At 43.8% G+C, this 19,156-nt stretch overlaps 1 protein-coding gene across 1 annotated transcript; it reads right to left on the reverse strand.

Annotated features, from left to right (window-relative positions):
• Positions 1-13,900: 13,900 nt before the first annotated feature.
• LOC135383038 (low-density lipoprotein receptor-related protein 4-like) lies at positions 13,901-15,210 on the reverse strand. The gene has a single exon (XM_064612679.1). It carries the CDS (start codon positions 15,170-15,172, stop codon positions 14,060-14,062), a length of 1,113 nt encoding a protein of 370 aa, XP_064468749.1. The 5' UTR covers positions 15,173-15,210; the 3' UTR covers positions 13,901-14,059.
• Positions 15,211-19,156: the final 3,946 nt, after the last annotated feature.

Below are 19,156 nucleotides of genomic sequence, written 5' to 3' on the forward strand. Positions count from 1 at the left end.
ACTGCCATTCGAAAACAAGAATAGTTCAATGCTGGATTCGAGCTGGAAATGGGATGCATCCTTGTGGGATCCTTATGGGATGTTTCAGCTACTACGCCAGATAGTGTTAGATTCCTGGCTGTGAAGATAAGCTGGGCTTATATAAAGCGAAAAAAAAGGAGAAAAGAAAATAACTGTCGAAATTAATTGCACAACGTGTACATATTAAATTATGCTCAAATACAATAAAACATTGATCAAATCGCAAAATAAACGAAATAAGAATAATAATTCTAATAATAAATAAATAAATAAATAAATAAATAAATAAATAAGATAATACAATAAATAAAGACCGAAACGTGTGCAAAGTTATGCACACAACTCCGCGTTCCTGCGTAGGTTGCACAAAACTGAGTGTGCACTGCGACAGCTTTACCCTGCGACGCTTCAGCTTTGCCAGTCTGTCAAAACGAAGCTACAGCCATAATGCTCTCATCGTCGTATGCGACCGAGCGCCATCGGCATCAATTCAGAATATGTTTTGAACTTGGAAACGTCTGTTGGCGTGTAGGATCTAAGATGCAGTCTGGTAAATTAGGCGGTGCTTCCTGCCCTTCAGCTCCGCCGACCGTATAAAAATCTGAACGTCTTTGCATTTGTGTAGTGAGGTCCTCCGTCACGCATTTTGTTCCTGAACACGTGCACAAGCTCTGTTAGCACAAAGGTAAGCTGCGTGTTTCGGACGCTTGATCCTCAACTCCCAAGCGAACCAAGAGGTGTTCTAGTGACCCGACATTTATCCATAGTTCTCTGAAGTGCCTTCATGATGTGCCATCATCCCGCTTGCACTAGACGGACTTACTTTGTCGGACAATTAGATGAGAAGGTGCTACTGGATAAGTGACGTTCGTGATTTCTCATATGCATGTATCAGATTTTGCCTGCTTCAAATTGTGTCACACATTATCTCCTTATAGTGTTGTCACTGTTGCTGTATGTACACTGGATATTTGTAGTATATCTGTTTTCATACCTCTTAGTGTGGATCAACTTTGGATCAGAAATTAATGAAGCAGAGTGGCGTTTTCATTGTTTTAGCTTCCTTTTTCATGCACCTTTCTTTCATTTAAACGAGTTCGCATAGATAGTGTCTTCATTTGCAGCCAAACTGTCTCACATTCTTACAATAAATCTTCCAATTTATTGCTCATTGTCACTTCATAATTTTCTCGGCATATTTCAGCCTTTTCAGCTTCCTCGTGCAACATTTTATCTTCAATCAGTTTCTTCAACGCGTTATGACGTAAGTTTTCAGTAAGGATACCCTATATGGATGCGTGAACTTTCCCAACCTTTCCATTCTGAGGGCTTCCAAGAGCTATATTCTCTGAAGTCCTTTGGTGGTTTCGATAAAGAGCTTCGTGGCGTCGTTATTCTTCTGCTAATGATGATTATTGTTTGTTTCTTGCAAACACAGGGTGTTTGTTTTTATTCGCTACAACATTTTTATTAAAAACTAGTAGAGCGAAATAGATGCTATTTTTCAGTTGAGTTATATGGCCAGGCGAACATTCACTCGAAGAAAATCATGCAACTATATGATGACGAATTACCTAAAGGTCATTAGCTTTTTAAATAGGGGACTTCTCGCAAAGGCGAAATAACAGAACGGGATCTATTCGGCGTCGAAAGTAATTTCATGTTGAAAAAAACACAAACGCGCACGTGCGTTGAAATATCTGTCGCGGAATTTCGCTATGCAATTGTATCTATTACTAAATAATTCACCATAGTCACTATTTATAGTCAAACATTGCGCATCTGTAAAGTTACAGGGCAATTCAGATTATGACACCCAAGCTGGGATATATGTGCTGTAATATATACCATACCATATGTAATGCCTTGATCAAATAAAGCAAATAAAGTTGAAGTTACATTGAGTCTAATTCATTGTTGCAGGAAATCATTTATAGTTATTGGAAAGCTGCGCGCATCGAATGTGAATATACCACAAAAAACTCACTGGCAAATAGAAATGGAGGCCTGCTCCAATGAGAAATCTGCCGCTGTGGCTCATTGGTTCAATGAGACGTGAGGGGGATATTTAATGATCTTTCAACCACAACTTCTCATTGCATCTCATTCACACTTACTGTGATTTCTGATTGAGACTCATTGAATATTGCACCATTTTCAATATTATTTTTATCCCAAATCATCTATTGGGAATGAGAATTTTCCTGGTCACTGAATGAGATTTGTGTACATGGTGTCTACTAGGTTCAATGAGATTTTCAGAGGATATTCAATGAGACTGTTTCCAGCAGGGATATCCGATGGTCATCCGTGGGACAGAATTTTCTGACTCGGAAGGGAAAGCAAGCACAGAGAAACACTGGAACAAAGTGTAGAACACACTCTCCAGCGTCAAACTACTTCTAAACACACACACACGCACTCCTCTTATTCGAACACAATGCCCATCGTAAATCTGTCCAGGAAAACGCACACCATCGGCCAACCTTCCATTTTCTGTTGCTACACTTTTTCTCCACTAAAGGTCAACGCATTGCGTCAGACACCTGAAACATAGAGCCACTGCCTGACGTTATCACATCCTGTCTGAAGAGGTGCAGAGTAGAGCTATGCAGCAGCAAAGATTTGTTCACAAGCATTTGTTCATGGGCACCTGCGAAGATGCTGTTCTCCTTTACGAATCTTCAAAAACTGACTATGGTTGTATAAGCATCTCAAGACTACCCGGTGAACATATTTTGCAATCCACAACGCATAATTTTCATAAAAACTGTAAAAAACCGTCGTCAAGTCGTTAACCCTAACTACGAACCATGTGACTGTTAACTCTTTAGCTACAGTACCTAGGTCGATGATCTAAATGTCCAGTGACAGATCTCATCTTCTGATTCACGAACATATAAAAATTTCGAAAATTGGACTTGTAGTTTTCGAAAAAAATCCGAAGATCTACACTCGATACGAGTGCTGGGCGCCGCCATCTTAGTACGGCCGCCGTTTGAGCTAGGAGAACGGCGCCGCCGCCGAAGGTTGATGGGCCCCCTGGCAAGCCAAGTTAAAAAGAAAGTAAAGGAGGCAAAAAAAAAAACGAAGTTGCTGACAGATCAGCAGCTAGCCCACAAATCGTTTTCTTTCTCTTTGGTTTCTTTCCTTTTTTCGTTTTCTTTCTATCTTTTCGTTCCCTTTCCTTTTTTTCGTTCCTTTTTATGAAAGGAATAGCAAGTCGGTCTTTGCCTGACTAACCTTTCCTTGAGTTTTTTTTTCTCAATAAACATATTCCGCCCCCCCCCCAAAAAAATCTAACTTGAAAGTTGCGGTCACCATAGAAGACGAATACCTGCATGTTCAACTGCCTCCCAGGCTACAGAGTCTGTTGATTCTGAAGAAAAAGACCGAAAGAAGCTGGAAAAGAAGATCAGGAAATTAAGAAACAGATTTCGGGATTGCGACAGGCTCCTCGAATCCGAAGTTTTCAAAGAAATTCATTGCATTATGGACGATTACGAGCTACTAATAAAGGAAATTGACGTCAAAAGACGTCTACTACAAGACAGGCTGCAACAAGCTCAGGAAACTGTTGGGAATCAACAAGACATTATTCAACGGCAACAGATCTCAACTGACAGTCACTCTCAAACTTATGCACAAGCCTGTAAACAAGACGAAACACCTAAGTGTAAACACACCCTCTTCATCAAAACCAAGAATCCTATGGAAGACATCCAGTCAGCTTTGAAGCAGCATTTTTCGGCCTCACGGATGCTGAACTGAAAAAGACTGCAAAGGGTGACGTCATTGTAAAGGCATCAAACGAGCAAGGCTTGAAAGACCTCGCCTCCGCTCTTGAGGAAGAACCAAAGACTAGAAAACTGACTGCAGAAGTCCGCAAAGTAAACAATCCCAGAATAAAAATCTCTGGAGCAGACCCAAGCATATCTGAGGATGATCTGATTGAAGGAATCAATGAAAAGAATGACTTAAACTTGACAAAGGATACCCCCAAAATCAAAACTGCGTTCCGACAACGTGAAATCAAAACATGAATCTTCGAAACCCCCAGAACTTTTCAAACGCCTCATGCAACGTCAAACCATCTACGTCGGGTGGCTTCGTGCCACAATTGATAATCGATTGAAACCAGAAAATTATACTGTCTTTTGGACATAACACTAAAAATTGCAAGGAGCTCCCTAACCAGAATTGTTACAAATGCGGAAGCTTTCATTCCGCACATGAGTGCAGAGCATCAGTCGGCAACGTCCATTGTCTATGCTGCCAACACGCAAATTTAAAGTACAAGACCAGGCACGACCTTCATCACGTGTTTGCAACCGCTGTCTGTCCCTCCCTAAAGACATGTGAAGAAACCATCATATCCCGCATCAACTACTCGTCCTAAACGAAGTCTACGACGTTCATCAGGAATCTTCACTTCAGGAATGGCTGAGAAGCGCATCACTGTTTTATTCGCATCATGGTCAAAATTCTACAGCTTATCTTCGCACTCTCACAAGCAGCCAATTTACATGCTCTCAACACAGCCTTAAACAGGAAAGCTGATTTTCTCCTACTACAAGAACCATACGAAGGACATAATTATAATGCACCCAACCCATCTATTCACTCCATTCGCAACACCGAAAAAACAAAAGTAGGAACCATCTCTCTAAACAGTCAATGGGATATATTCCCAATTACCATATCTGAAGAAATCATCTCCATAAGACGTACAAATAAGTCGGAAAACCTTTTATTAACCAATGTCTATGCCCGTCCTAAGAACAATTTAAACACTATCCTAAGGATCCCAGAACATATTATGAAACAAAATAATAACTCCGCAATCATTATTACAGGAGACTTTAACGCAAAGTCCACCTTATGGGGCAATTCTAATGACGAAAGAGGCGATCAAGTCCTAGACTTTCTAATTACAAAGAATCTGTCTACAGTAAATCATCCCTATTCGTTACCCACTTGAGACAACAAATGGTCGCTCATGGATTGACGTGACAATAACCTCCTTAACACCTTAAGAAAATCTCAACCTGGAATGTTCTTGACCTCCTTTTACTTGGCGGCCATATATTTATTGATTTTAATACTATCACTCCCAAAAAACAAAAAACAACTAAGATTAACAAAAAACAGTCAAATAGCACTAAACAAATACATCTCCGAAGACAATACTAGATGCCAAAACTCAACATTTCCAAAAAATCTGTTCCGAAGCCAATTGCAGTAACCCTTTGACTGTCCTGTACAAACTTGCCACAAACAATTAAAGTAAAGCAGAATTTTATCATTCCCCCTAAAAAAGAAAATGCAATTACTAAATCCCTCTCCAAATCTATCGAACACATAATTAAGGGAACGCTAAAAAGCATCATAAACTTTAAACCATCACAAACTCATAAAGAATTACCATCAGAAGAAAGCTTGTCTGAAGTTACCTTTGAAGAAAAAAAAAACAGAGTTTTACACTCACTTAAACCCCACACAGCTCCTGGACTTGATAATATTAATCTTCCTACTCTCCGGGCACTGCACAACTCACATGCAGTTTCCTCACATGCCTATACAATTCCATAGTAAAATTTAAACAATTCCCTGACAACTGGAAAAACGCAAAATTAATAATCTTAAAAGTCAGCTCCGGGGTACATTGACTTCTTGAAAGTGTAACAATATTCAGGAAGCCCATATCGAACTGTGTCTGAAACCACCCTTCATTTCCACAAAACATCCCTATATTTTAAAAAATCGTAAATTAACTATTTCGAAACAGACATGGGGGCCGCCATTTTTATAACGGCAGCTGTTCACGCGGTCTATACTGCTGACGTAAGTGATATCGGTGTTCTTCAACACATCCCTCCCTCTCTACGAAGCATACGTGAATGTAGACAGGCGATGGTGGCAGGGAGCCTCTGCTCGATCGACGTAGGCTTCTTGATTGCATCGTTGTTTATTTCTGGGATGATCTGCCAATACCGAAACACGCACTTGATACCACTTGTGCAGTTAGGATTCGTGCAACTAAATATCGTTCACTGCATGCCGCTATGTAAAGTATTTAATTAACTAAAATGTTGTGACACGTTCTGAAGGACACATTGCCCTATAAAACGTAGGAAACGCTAAACGAAAATATGAAGCTTTTCTTTGCAAACACAGAGTTACTTTATTATCAAGGGTTCATATTACATAGTATTCTACGCAAAATACTCGAAAAATAGAGGGTAAAATTCTTTATCATCTTCATATGACACATGGAAAGACCATCCAAAGAATGAATTGTGACATATTAAATAGGAGTAATATTAAAAGTTCAAGATGCAATACACTTTGTACTGAAGTCAAAATCGAGTTGACCTCCTCTTCAGTGGAGCAAAATATCCTCGAAGGATCATGTAGAAAAAAGGCATATGTGAAATATGAGCATTACTAAAGTGCAGAACACCTTGCACTGAATGTACATACAAAGGAACTGAATTGACAAGTCACTTTTTGACTATAGCAAAATAGGTAATTCGTAGTCATCCTCACATGACGTGTGGAAAAATCATCTAAATTAAAGTCTAATGAGACAAAGAACCCCAACGCATTTTACACTTAAGGCACGTTACAAAAAATCGGGTTCCTCATAATGCAACTTCCGAACCTGATCTGATTTTAACAAAGTGGTGTCAATCTGCACACCCATTTCCCGAAAGAATTCCTCTATGCTGCTTACAACGCAATCGACAACCAGCTCATTTATTATAGCCTTTTTTTTTTTTTTCAGATTACTCTGCGAACTTTGATATGTTCTTAACATCTCCTCAAGTAGCTCACCTATACGTTCTGTTGGCTGGTTGTCATCCTGTACTCGTGTGCTTAACTAAATACAAAAAATTCAAATGATGTCTGTATCTTTAGATGGTTTCAAATGTTGTCACAAGAAGGCAGAAAGCCAGGCCAAACACACTGAACAACGTGGTCACGAAAGCACTGGAAATACCTGGTTGACAATCTACAATGTTGGCAAATATGGGTTCGTGCATGGCTGGCTGGCTGCCTGGGTTTGCGATCAATCCTGAGCTTGCAGAGAGTTGTGGGAAAGTCCTGGTTTGCTGCTTTGTCTCTGAGCCTCCCCAGAGTTATAGACTGGGATTGGGCTGCTGCTGTATTTCTGCTGGACTGTTCGTATGTACTTCTGTGGCACGAGATACCTAAATATAAACCGCAACGTCAAAAGGGGGCTCGCTGATTATTTTATTTTTACACGTATCCCCACTGTTTACATGCAGGAACTATTACCCACACTATTTCCTTACTATCTGCCACAATACCGTCAGAAAACTCATGGCTGTGTCCATCAAAGTTAGTACCAGTGGAGCTGCGCTATGGGTTACCTGCAAAGAATAATCTTTTTTACTGCAATATTCTGCACAAATTGCAAGGCCTTAATATGTCGGGTGCTTTTAGTCTATCCACTTTCCGTACTACTGCACCGAATGCAATTGTAACGTTAAAAATGCTTTGATCGTGACGTCTCAAGTTCACAACGACATGTGAAGCGCCAAATGTTAACGGTTACGCAAGTCTGACGTGGAAACGCGCAGCTCGCTTATCACAACGAAGTGATGATAACCGATGTTTCAGTGCAATGATAGAAGAAGGAAAAAAAAACGACAAGTAAGCGACCGTTAAAATAACTGGTTAGGAATCCACTTAAACAATAGTTCATGATGAGAAGGAACAATTCAGGACGAATGATGCGTCTTTGGGATCACTAAAAGCGAATGCATGCAGAAGTTTCTTAATGTAACGTACGTAATCACCTGCTCAACGCATGCATAAAGCTAACTGCTCATACACGTTCCTCGTGTTACTAATCTGTTTCAGTCGGTGCTGCATGCTTGGCTCGTGCATGGTGACAGTAACAGCATGCTACTTCCACTGCATGTCCATTTTCATCCATGTCTCCAATAAATGCATCACAATCACAGCCGGCGTCCGTGCAACGTCCCCGTGTGAAACCTCCAATGTCTGTGTCCGTCCGTCACATCATGTATCCACCTGCGAGCTTCACCCATGCAACATTGCACTAACATGAGAGCGAACTACGCAGGAAACTAATAGCAGATACGGAAGGTTACTTACTATGTGACTTTGAATTCCGTTGTTTCCAATGCAACGGATGTCGAAGCGGCGAGGTACCACACAGCAAGCGAAACGCTTTTCCCGCTTTTTTCTGATACACGCTGTTACCAACTGCCACTTGCCGTTCAACCGCCACCTGCCGACTTTAGCTTCTCCACACATCAGGTACATGGCGCAATAATTAGCAAGCGGAATCCCTGAATGAAGCCCTCGAGTGGATCACTATAGCTATGCGGTTTAAAATTGTTTTGGAGCACATATTTTATAATCACTGCACTATAAGTCCACTCCAATTGCCGCTTGAGTTCACACTGTTACCTTACTGAACCATGAAACAACTTAATCCGCATGGAAAATATTAATGCTTGCACTGAGCAAATTAGTAGATTTTCTTCGCAAACATAAGTACGAACCTTTCGCGAAACGGCGGACCACATCGCTTTTATAAGTAACGCTGGTAACTTCTCCAAAAGCGTAGCGCCGTCCTTAGGGGTAACGCCACTGTTTCTCTCGCAAAGTAACCTGTAAGAGGGCAGCGCACGTCCACATGTAACCTTTAAATGTGCTGTAACCTTTACATTGATCACAAATAACTTGTATTTCACAAGTTAGATGCGTTTCAGAGTAACGTTAGGGGCAACCAGATTAAGAGTGTAGAAACGAGGTCGAGAACTTGATCCATGGAGCTTCGATGGCGAGGAAAGCCTGCCATTTCGTGAGGGAACACACCTTGCTTATGGAGCCACCAGTCGAGACGATGAAAACCATCCTCTCCACCAGTTTTCCCACACGGCTTGTCAGTGTCACAGGGCGAAAAGAGGATACGGCATTTGGGGGTTTGCCTGGTTTGAGGATGGGAACAACTAACGCCTCCTTGCAGGTAGATGGTAGGGATCCCTGTTGCCAAGATGTATTATAAACATGAAGGAGAACTTGGAGTGACCGGCCGTCAAGGTTTCGCAGTGCGGCTTATGTGATGTTATCAGGTCCCGGGGATGAGCCCACATTCACAAGTTTCAACGCCGTCTTCAGCTCGATTAGAGTGAAGTCGCTGTCCATAACACCCGGTGGACGGGGCCAGTCTTGGTCAATTATGGCTCAAGCTCTGTACAAAACTGCTGTGTACCGCAGTCGTCGTTAGTACGATGGAGAAATCTGTCGCTAGCGTGGTGGTGGTGGTGATGGTGAAAGGGCTTGCCGTTGTCGGCCTCACGTATGTGGGCAACGTCACGACTGACGCCCTGGGGGAATGTGCGTCCTGAGCCGACTTCTAAGGGAACTCTGCCGACATATGTCTGAGAGCGTCTGAGGAAAACCCAGGAAAAACCCCAGACAGCACAGCCGGCACCGGGATTCGAACCCGGGTACCTCCCAGTCGTTATCGTGTTTTCGTCTACACCCTTAACGATAGCCAATGCCGCGAGAGGATTCTTTTGTGGGGGCTCATCCTTCAGAGCTCAAATTGTCCTCCGGGTCCTTGCTGGTCAGACAGTGAAAGGTGTTGACAAAACTTACGACAATGCTGCAGGTCTTCTTTCTTAAGTTGTCGTGTTACTTACGTGTTACAAGTGTTACAATAAATGGGAAATAAAATGAATTGAACTGTTTCCTGTTAAGTTTCAGCATTCTTGCTGCTCTAGTACAGATAATAGGTGCTGTAGAGATTTCTGACTGAACGCTGGGGTGGCAAAAAGCTCTGGGCAAAGGCTGACGCATAAGAACATCTACATATTTGTGAGTATTAGTGCATCGTATGCTATCGCCTTTGCGTGTGTAACAGGTACCGAACGATGCACTAAAACTATATTCTGGGAAATGTGATAGATTATTGCTGACGGGTGGAGGACTTGGGGTACGAGCTTCAGTGGTTAATGTCTCAGTCAATGCATATTCGTAATACCCAATGATTGGCAGTTGTAAGTACCAATTTAATTGCTGCCTATGTAGCTACAGAGTAATTGCAACTAATTCAGAAAAAGTAGTACATCATTCTGAGTATTTATCCTCTTGCACTAGATTCTGTTGCATATTTATTAGCCATTTGTGTTCCTATCTTATTATTATCCTATTATTTGTTGGCCCTACCATCAATTCATTTGTTGGACAAGGAAATCTGCTTTCTACATGACTAGTAGCAGTCGTGTTGCTAGCTTTCACTGTTATATAATTTAACCCCTCCCTCTTATGACGTTTTTACGTTATGACACAACAACAACAACAATAAATGAAGAAGTGATGATGACATGGGATGTGTCCCCGTGGTAGCCGCAGAACCCTACCCCACTTCACAGTGGTTAATATGAGAGGATGAATTATGGTGAGAGTGAAGCGCCGACAGGTCAGAGTTCTGTTTAGAGCTCTTCGAGGAGTCCAGTGGCTTGCATGAAAGCAAAAAGGGAGCGAAGAGCCCGGCACTGATGCGCAGGGGAGCTCCATGGGCCAAGTACTTTGGACAGGCTGAATGGTCTATGGTCGAGGAGTTCAAGTTGGCGTTGAAGTACCCGGCGTTCACACGTGTACCGCTCAAAGTCCTCGATGATATGGAGGATCGTAGCTGGGGTGCGGCAAGCTAGGCACAGCGCCGTGTTACTGTAACCCAGCTTAAGACGGAACACAGGGGTGAAGGCGACGCTGAGTTGTAGACGCCGCAGGAGTGTCGTAAAGCTGCGAGGGAAGCCACCTTGCATCCTAAATGATAATGACGGGTCCACTGCATGGAGGAGCGACCATTGAGTGATGGAGCCACTGCTGGCGGGCCAAGGGTGACACCAACGCAGACAAGTAGGAGCGCCTATCTCCGTTGGAGAGGATAATGGGCACGGCTCTGGAGATACAGTGGGCCGCAGCAGCCGCCAAATCTGCCTCTTCGTTGCCCTGAATGCCGGTGTGGCCGGGGACCCACTGTAGGGTCACCCGGTGTCCCTGTTCGCCGAGAACCTTGAGCGCCGTCAGGATACTAACTACCACCGGGGCCAAGGAGCCGCGGATGCCCATGGTTCCTACACATTGCAGGGCTGGTTTTGAGTCAGTGTATACCACCCAGGAGCGGGGAGGGTATTTCGAGACAGACTTTAGAGATAACAAGATGGCATACAGCTCCGCAGAAGTCGACGAAGTGCGATGTGACAGGCGGAACCCACATGATAGTGACTCCTCCGGTATGACAAAGGCAGCGTCGGAGCGGGGTTATGACACAGTTTTACCTTGGAAGCACTTGTCGCGGCTCTTATCAAAAGATAACATTCTCGGAAGTGTGTTCCCACAATGCAATGTTAAATAGTCGTTCGTAGGCAGAGACAGAGGGAAGCAAGGGACAAGGGACAAGTTACAAGATTACCGTCGTGATAAATGATTGACACAGCTCAGTTTTGTGTTCTGTTCTATACGTTGCCTATACCCTGGGAATTTTTTACTACGGGATTCCCTGAACTCCACCCGTGATTTCCTTCATGACTTCACCGCACTTGCACGCGAGTTAGGACACCAATTCGTTACACGTCTGAGGAATACCTGACGAAAGCGGCAGAAGAAACATATGCTTTTTAAGAGCTCGCACTGATTATCCCTTTTATGCAGCACATCCGCAACGCCGTACCGCTCCTTCCTTACTTCACTTTCTCAGACAGCCCCGTTCCTAATGGTAGCCGAACCGCAGAAGCGTTGTTTTTCTTGCATTCATACGCGTAGTTATTTGCGACCATAACTTCATTAAAATAATTGAGAGATACATGCTGAATATGACACAAAATTGCATGAAGACTCGTTATTCTGGAGTGTGACCTTCTCAAACACTGACTTTCTCACGTGAAACAATTATGCTCAAGAATGGAGAGCATAGACCCAATGTGATTTGTTTTGACAGCGTGGATTTCAAAGGAATGGATTTTGAAGGGTGGTTTTCTTAGCGTGGGTTTGAAATGTTGTATTGTTAAGAGTGGGTAACGGGGCGCACCCGTCAACAGCGGGGTTGCAACGCTGATAACGGGCGTGACGCGTGAAAGCTGGGAAAGCACTAAAGAAGTATACGCGATGTCATGTCACTCCTCACCGGCGGAGCAACATATTCACTCCAACAGAGGCACACATATTCAGCGGGCACACGAGTAGATAGCTCATGAGGCACACATATTTTTAAGCGGGATCCAAGAGTCACACAAGCGTTGCATGGAAATGTGACGGCTTAGCACCTACTGAAATTTGTCGATGGGAGCGCTGTGCTTGCTGTGTTGAAAACTGTTACGGCTGTCTGCAGACGGCTACGGCCGTGTACCGGCTGCACTTTTTGAGGGAACTTTTTGAACTGGCACGTGTCCGTCACATGATTTAAAGTATAGCTGCAGTCTGCTTCCGATGTATACTTCACGTATGTCTCTAGACCTCATCAACAACAACTTTATTTGATGATGACGATTGGGGAGTTTCATCGCCAGGGGCAATACTCTGTGCAATTGCTGGTACGAGATCTCGTCTTCTTGACTTCAGTGATGTTCTTTTGGATGGTGACCTTAACAGCCTTTCGAGAAAAGGAAAGGCGACATTTTTTCCCAATGGTTTGCATTTTTCCTTTCTGTTTTTGTTTGCCGACGGGGGACGACTTACCTTGGGTGGACGTACAGAAAGGCTTAAAGTTGGGTACAGTTAGAAAGGTTTTCGCTGCAGGGACACTTTGCAACCCCGAACTTCGGTGAGCTAGAATGTTTACACACCCAGGTTTGATACATGAACATTCAGTGAAATCGCCCACACTTCATGACCATAAACGTGAGAACGTCCCGGAGTTGTTTTAACGCATCAACTCGGGCTTGACGAAAACCCCGACTCAAGGCCTCTATCCATTCACCTGCCATACCCTCAGCACATTTGCTATGTTGTAGTGAACGACATCTATGAAACTGGATCTTGTTTTTCTGGAACTTCTGTTTCTGTAAGTTGCTCAAGCCGAGTTAAACTTAAGGAGCTGCCTGCGACCTAACTGTGGGGGTGTCATTGGGTGAAAATTACGAACCGGTACGCCAACATTAGTGAAAGCGATGCTGAATAAGGGCTGTTCGCCTTCCAAAATCAGCAATGCTTCCAGAGCTTCACATTAAAAAAAATCCTAGTTATTCCTTCTATCATTCCAGCTCTCTCCATCTGTCTAATACACCTGTTAGACGGGCAGCCTTACACGACCGCTGAAAGCAACTGCCTTCAAAGACGCGCGTCGTGCAAGTAAGCGTGAAATGTGTGAACTTCCCAAAGGGCATTGCGTCCAATGCTGCTTGACGGTTTAACACAAAACGCGCTTGCTGGGGCTACGCGCGTTTTTCAAGGCAACTGATTTCATCGAGTTGAAGGCTGCCAGTCTAACAGGAGTATAAGTGTCCGCATTGTTCAATGCCGCAGTAGATTCGCGGTGCTAACGGAAAATTTAAAAACGTTCTCAGAATCGAACAATTTATAAGTGCTCTATTACACGTTCGACTATGTAATCTGTTCGACGTTTCCTTCTTCGACTGCGCGGAGAACTCCGTCAGTGAAGCTATTTGTTTCGCCAGCTAACGTTGCTCTTTGCGTATCGCTCGCTACAAACTTAATCGAATTCATTACCATCCTGTTGATTTGGTTTGTCATCTGAAAGCTTCTGTCATGTATAATATGAGCGTAATATGTTGCATTGATCTTTTGAATTGCTGGGAGTTCGTAGTCATCCAACGACAATTTAAAGAATCGCGAAAAAAAATCAACGAGGAAAGCATTCCAGTTGATTTTAATGAAAAAGTCGGGTATTTTTACCCAGAGCAAATGTGGCTATGACAAATAAAAGTTGCACAAATTCTGTTCCACGAAATCATTTCCCTCATTTTCTCAATTACCACGACACCTTTGGCGAACAATCAGCTCAATCAACTTAGTGTGAACATCCTGTCTCATCTGAACGATCACCGCAGTCATCTACTCCATCACAGATATAATCATGTCTGATGCACATATTATTGTTACACTTGAATCCATCGCACTCGTAGTTCTCGCAGTCAAGTTCATCAGAACCATCGGGGCAGTCTTCTTGGAGGTCACAAACTTCATATTTGTCTAAACATTTATTTCGAGGTTCGCAAAGCAATTGTGCTTCCGAGCAATCTGGAAGGGAGCAGCCCCTCTCGTCAGAACCATCTCCACAATCATCTTCACCATCGCATTTGAATGCAAACCGGATGCACTTGTAATTGGCACACTTGAAGCTGTCAGCGCCACAGTCGTAATGTTCGCAGTTCTCTTCGTCAGACCCGTCGGGACAGTCTTGCTTGAAGTCACAAATATCTTTGTGGTAGAGGCAGCCCCTCGTGGGTTTGCATAGCAATCTCTCATCGTCGCACTCTGGAAGCGGGCAACCTTCCTCGTCTGATTCATCATTGCAGTCACTGTCACCATCGCACCTATAAGCTGCGTTAACGCAATCCCGGTTTGCGCACATAAACTGCTCCTCACCACATCTGTCTCCATCACAGTTCTCTTCATCTGATTGGTCTCCACAGTCGTCCTCGCCATCGCACTTGAACAGGTTCGCTACGCACTTGTAGTTCCTGCACTTGAAGCCATAGCACGGACGAGTTTCGCAGTCGACTTCGTCGGATTCATCGGGACAGTCCACACGAAAATCGCAGACGAACTCTTTTGGCAAACATTTTCTCATTGGCTCGCACAAAAACTCATCTTCGTCACATTTGGGCTCTAGGCAGTCTTTCAGCTGGTCTTGAGCATCAGAGCAGTGGAACTTCTCATCGCAAGTCAATCCTTTCTCTACGCTTTCTCCGTTTTTGCAGGGAAACCCATCAGGACAGTTGTCGCAGCGGTCTTCGTTGGATCCACTGCTGCACTCGAGCACTGCGTTAGGTACGGCTGTTCGAGGTAAACACGTCCCAGTCGAACCACAGAAAAACTGGTCGTCAGGACAACGTTGAGCCTTAGCGTGGAGAACCCACATCGAGAAGGCAGCGGTGAGCGTAACCAAAGTCGTTTTCATCTTCGTGTAGCGACTAGACGTTTAGTCTCATAGGCAGCCACCGGGCGTCAATTACATAGGAAGTGCGATATCATACGGCAATTCTAAGTATAGCAAGAACTGCCGGATGCCCTGCTATCGCTCTAGTGCTACAATGCCTTGCGGTTGACCTATTCGCACAACACTTGAAATTACAGCAAGTATATCGTTGTGTGCGGGCGGCCTCAAATGCAAATCCTGTCGCTCGCGGCGTTAATCTTCGACAATGTCACGAATAGACGCATTGAAAAGGCACGACCGGTTTGTATACAATATTTAAAGCACATTGTCGTACAAGGAGAAATAAGTAAGCTGCCTTCCCAAAGTACTGAGAAAACAAAAACAGAAAACGTGTTCCAAGAACGATGCGCAGTTTTTCAGAAAATACTGTGTCTGTGCTGATGAGCACTGACATCATCTCACGCACTGTACCATCGCCATCGTTTAGGTTTCTCTGTGGAAAATGAAACAGAATGAGGGCGGGAGGGTGTTGAATGGACAGGTTACATTATCATTAGATAGAAGGTTTTAAGATAGTGCAGCCCAGTCTGTTTTGTTCCTGTGAAAGGGAATCTCTGGATTCCTGCTCCTTTACTCCCGAGCGCGCTTCCGTGAGCGGTTCGGCGGCATGCAGTGTGTTCCATGAACCTGAACATTCCACATTGTTACTGACATTGTGAAGACTATATTTTATATTAATATGACGCGCAAACGTTAAAATAAACTGGCTCATGTAAGTTCTTGTGCGGAAGACACCTGGAGGGGCTAGTTCACTCACGGTTGTGAGGTCTCGTTCTAGGTTACCTACGTCGTCATTCGTAGCCGTAGATATTATGACGTAGACGCAGGCGAACTGGTGGAGAAATCTCATGTTGAGGAATCCTGGTCGATGGGTCGCTTGATCCGCTGTGTAGTATTTGTTTTTCTCTGTCGTCACTCACCCAGCCTTCCTCAAGATGGAGTCACCCGTAAATGCGAAAATAATTGTCTGATGTGAATGTATCACCAAACATGAACAAATATGAAGCTACACTGACCGTCCACCATCCAATGTCGTATCCTGCCAAACCGACTAGAAGCACCCTTAGCAACTGGCACTAAAAGGTACGTTAGTCACTTGAAGCATGTTATATCACTACACTGCGTCCTTGAAGTTCTCAACAAGGTAGCCAGACAGCACGTGCGTTCCCAGGATTGCTTCCAGGAAAGGGCAAAAAGATTTCAAGGGAAGACAAAGCGAGGAAAACCAAGAGACGTGGCTTGACAACAGGATGACTACAGTCGAAACCTGTCACACGAAGAGGATCCGGATGATATTGTTTATATCATTATGACAGTCAAAGTTGCCGTTACGGGAGGCACAAGCTTGTGTCTTTTCCTTTCACGCTTAGCAGGATTGCCTGTAAATTCAATATGACGCCAATTAAGCTTTTACAACTCCTCAAACGTCTACGTCTACAGTACGGCAAAACACCCCACTAATAGCAGAGGGGAAATAAAGTGACATGATCATTCCAAGACGGACGGGTCTCAAACCCAGTTAACATAACCAGAAACCCCGTTACAATCTAACAAGATTGTGGAAGCGCCATCACTTACCTGCCTGCACCAAATAAGCCTTCGCTGGCTCCTCCCCTGTTTTCCACAGAATCTCGAACGTCCGTCCAATATATGTCTCCACCAGCGTGGGTTCATTCATTATGGGGGATGCAGTGGCTACGTCCACCATGGATCTTCTTGTGGAATAGACTTCCCATGCCTCAGCTGATACCCATTTTACAAGAATGTGAGACATTCTTGGTGCAGCGTGTTCAAAGCAGCTAGCTAAATGCAAATCAACAGGTTGAGCGGCGGCACGAAGCCAAACACAAGCAAGGACGTACACCTGTAGCTGGACGCTGGACAACTGCAACCTGCGACCACAACTGCGCACCACGAGGGAGGAACAAAAGCTTGATTATCTTGGCTTTTTGTGGATTAGCGACACGAGAAAATAAATTCGTGGCGATATGCAATATATTTGCACTTTTTAAGGTCTCTCTCTATATATATACATATATTTGCACAACACAAGTTTGTCAAACGAGTGTGCATGGTTTGCTGTACACTGCATAATATTTACAGGGTTGGAATAATCCAAATCGGTATGAAAGAATGCGCAAGTGCGGCTCTTATGAAACCGGAATCATGGCTGTCGGTACTGCTTTCACTATCGTGATTCCGCGTTGCTGCTGTTGCTGTTTTACTGCGGTTTTACCTCAAATTGCACAGCCTTTTCAGTGTTTTGGACCTGATCGCAAATGTCGGAATGCGAAACAGTTCTTCCGCTTTATAGAACCTACAAAAAAAAAAAGAAAAGAAAACCTCACCCCTCTGTTTTCTATGTGAACTTTGCATAGGTTTTGTGGCTGAACTACGAGACAGATCGGAATGCGGAAACTTTCATCGGAAAGGTGACGTCAAGATCTCTTAACTCTGGGAACTGAAATATCGCTCCAGCGTTGTAATTTTTTTAAAAAAGAAACAGAAACGAATTTTGTCGCTACCCAGCTTCAAAAAATCCAAATAAATGAATGAAAGCAAATAAAAACAATCCGCTTCTGAGGTTAACCGGGGACATGTTTCAGGATTCAAAGGACGCGCTTTTTTGTGCGTTCTTAGCATTCTGTTTTTCCGAAAAAGAATTAAAAGTGAGTACAGGCATGCATCCAAGGCGTTTACCACTGATTCCGGAAGATGGCGCCGTCCGCTCGTAGCGCCCGAACGTAGTCCGCTTGTAAACATCCGCGTATTGCGCAGCAGCTGATCGTCGTCCGTGGTTTCGGTTCGTCCTGAAGTGACCAATTCGTGGCTAAGTTACGCGTTTTTTTTTTCACTTTCTTGTCCTGTTCATTTGCTCTCTGTCCTTCTGTGTTTTCTGCGTGTTCATCATATTTACCCATTATGGCTCGAAGTCACGTCTACGGACAACGGAAACGTAAGAAGAAGGACTTTGCGAATTTACGTGGTAGAGGCAGGCATGTGACGGAACCTGCGGATTTGAGAGATTTTGGTAATGCAGGATGCTCCAGCCGTGCTGTTCCGAGTGATCGTTGCACTTCGACGACTCCACATCGCGCAGATACCGTTGTAGGCTCAACCTTTGGTGGTAGTGTTGTTCCTCAAACTGTAAGTGATGCCGGTCGGAATGCTTGTTTCGCTTCGAGCACAAGCGAAATTCGTCCTTCAAATTCGTCATTTCCTGATTCAGCTGAGGTAGATAATGTAGTCCCCTGCAGTTCAGGTTGTGACGAGCTTGCCGGTTCCAGAGCAAGTCCCGTTCCAACCACTGCCGCTGTTACACCCAGTCGATCTCCATCTTTCGATACTGGCAATGTTCACCAGACACAGAGTCAGCGCACAAGCAGTGTGAATGCAAGCGTTGTGGGAACCCTACTCTACAGAACGACTTACAGCTGGTCAACTCATACTTTACTAGCAATTGCTCAGCTGTATTTTTTTGTTATTATTTTGGTGCATGATACTGGCTAGCAGTCATGAAGCGTGGAGTTAAATTGCTCAGTCAGTCCGTGACTTATTTACGCTCATCCTGCTGTAACTCAAAGTGCACCATTTAGCCTTCTGGCGCATGTTTCGTCAGGGAAATATTACTGTTAAAGGAGGAGGAATGCTTGAACAAGCACACGTTCTTGCTTTTGCCGCAGATAACTGCAGAATTTAGGAATTCATGGCACGGAATTTACCGAAGATTTACCGCCGCAGAAAACGGGTAGTGTTAACAATACCTCCTTACACAAGCATAAAACAGAGAGCTGTGCTAATGTCCATAGCATTTGATATTTGCACAAAGTAACAATGCCTACAATGACTACTCACAATTAGTATTTGGGTTAAATAGCCATCTCATGAATAGTCAAATAACCCTAGGCACCACAAAAAAATATATTTTGTCTGTTTCCTCTATTT

Source organism: Ornithodoros turicata, chromosome 2 (assembly GCF_037126465.1).
Source record: "Ornithodoros turicata isolate Travis chromosome 2, ASM3712646v1, whole genome shotgun sequence".
Classification (NCBI taxonomy): domain Eukaryota; kingdom Metazoa; phylum Arthropoda; class Arachnida; order Ixodida; family Argasidae; genus Ornithodoros; species Ornithodoros turicata.

What these genes read in the sequence shown, in the direction of transcription:
- LOC135383038 (XM_064612679.1), bottom strand. Translation starts at nt 15,172, where the DNA reads ATGAAAACGACTTTGGTTACGCTCACCGCTGCCTTCTCGATGTGGGTT.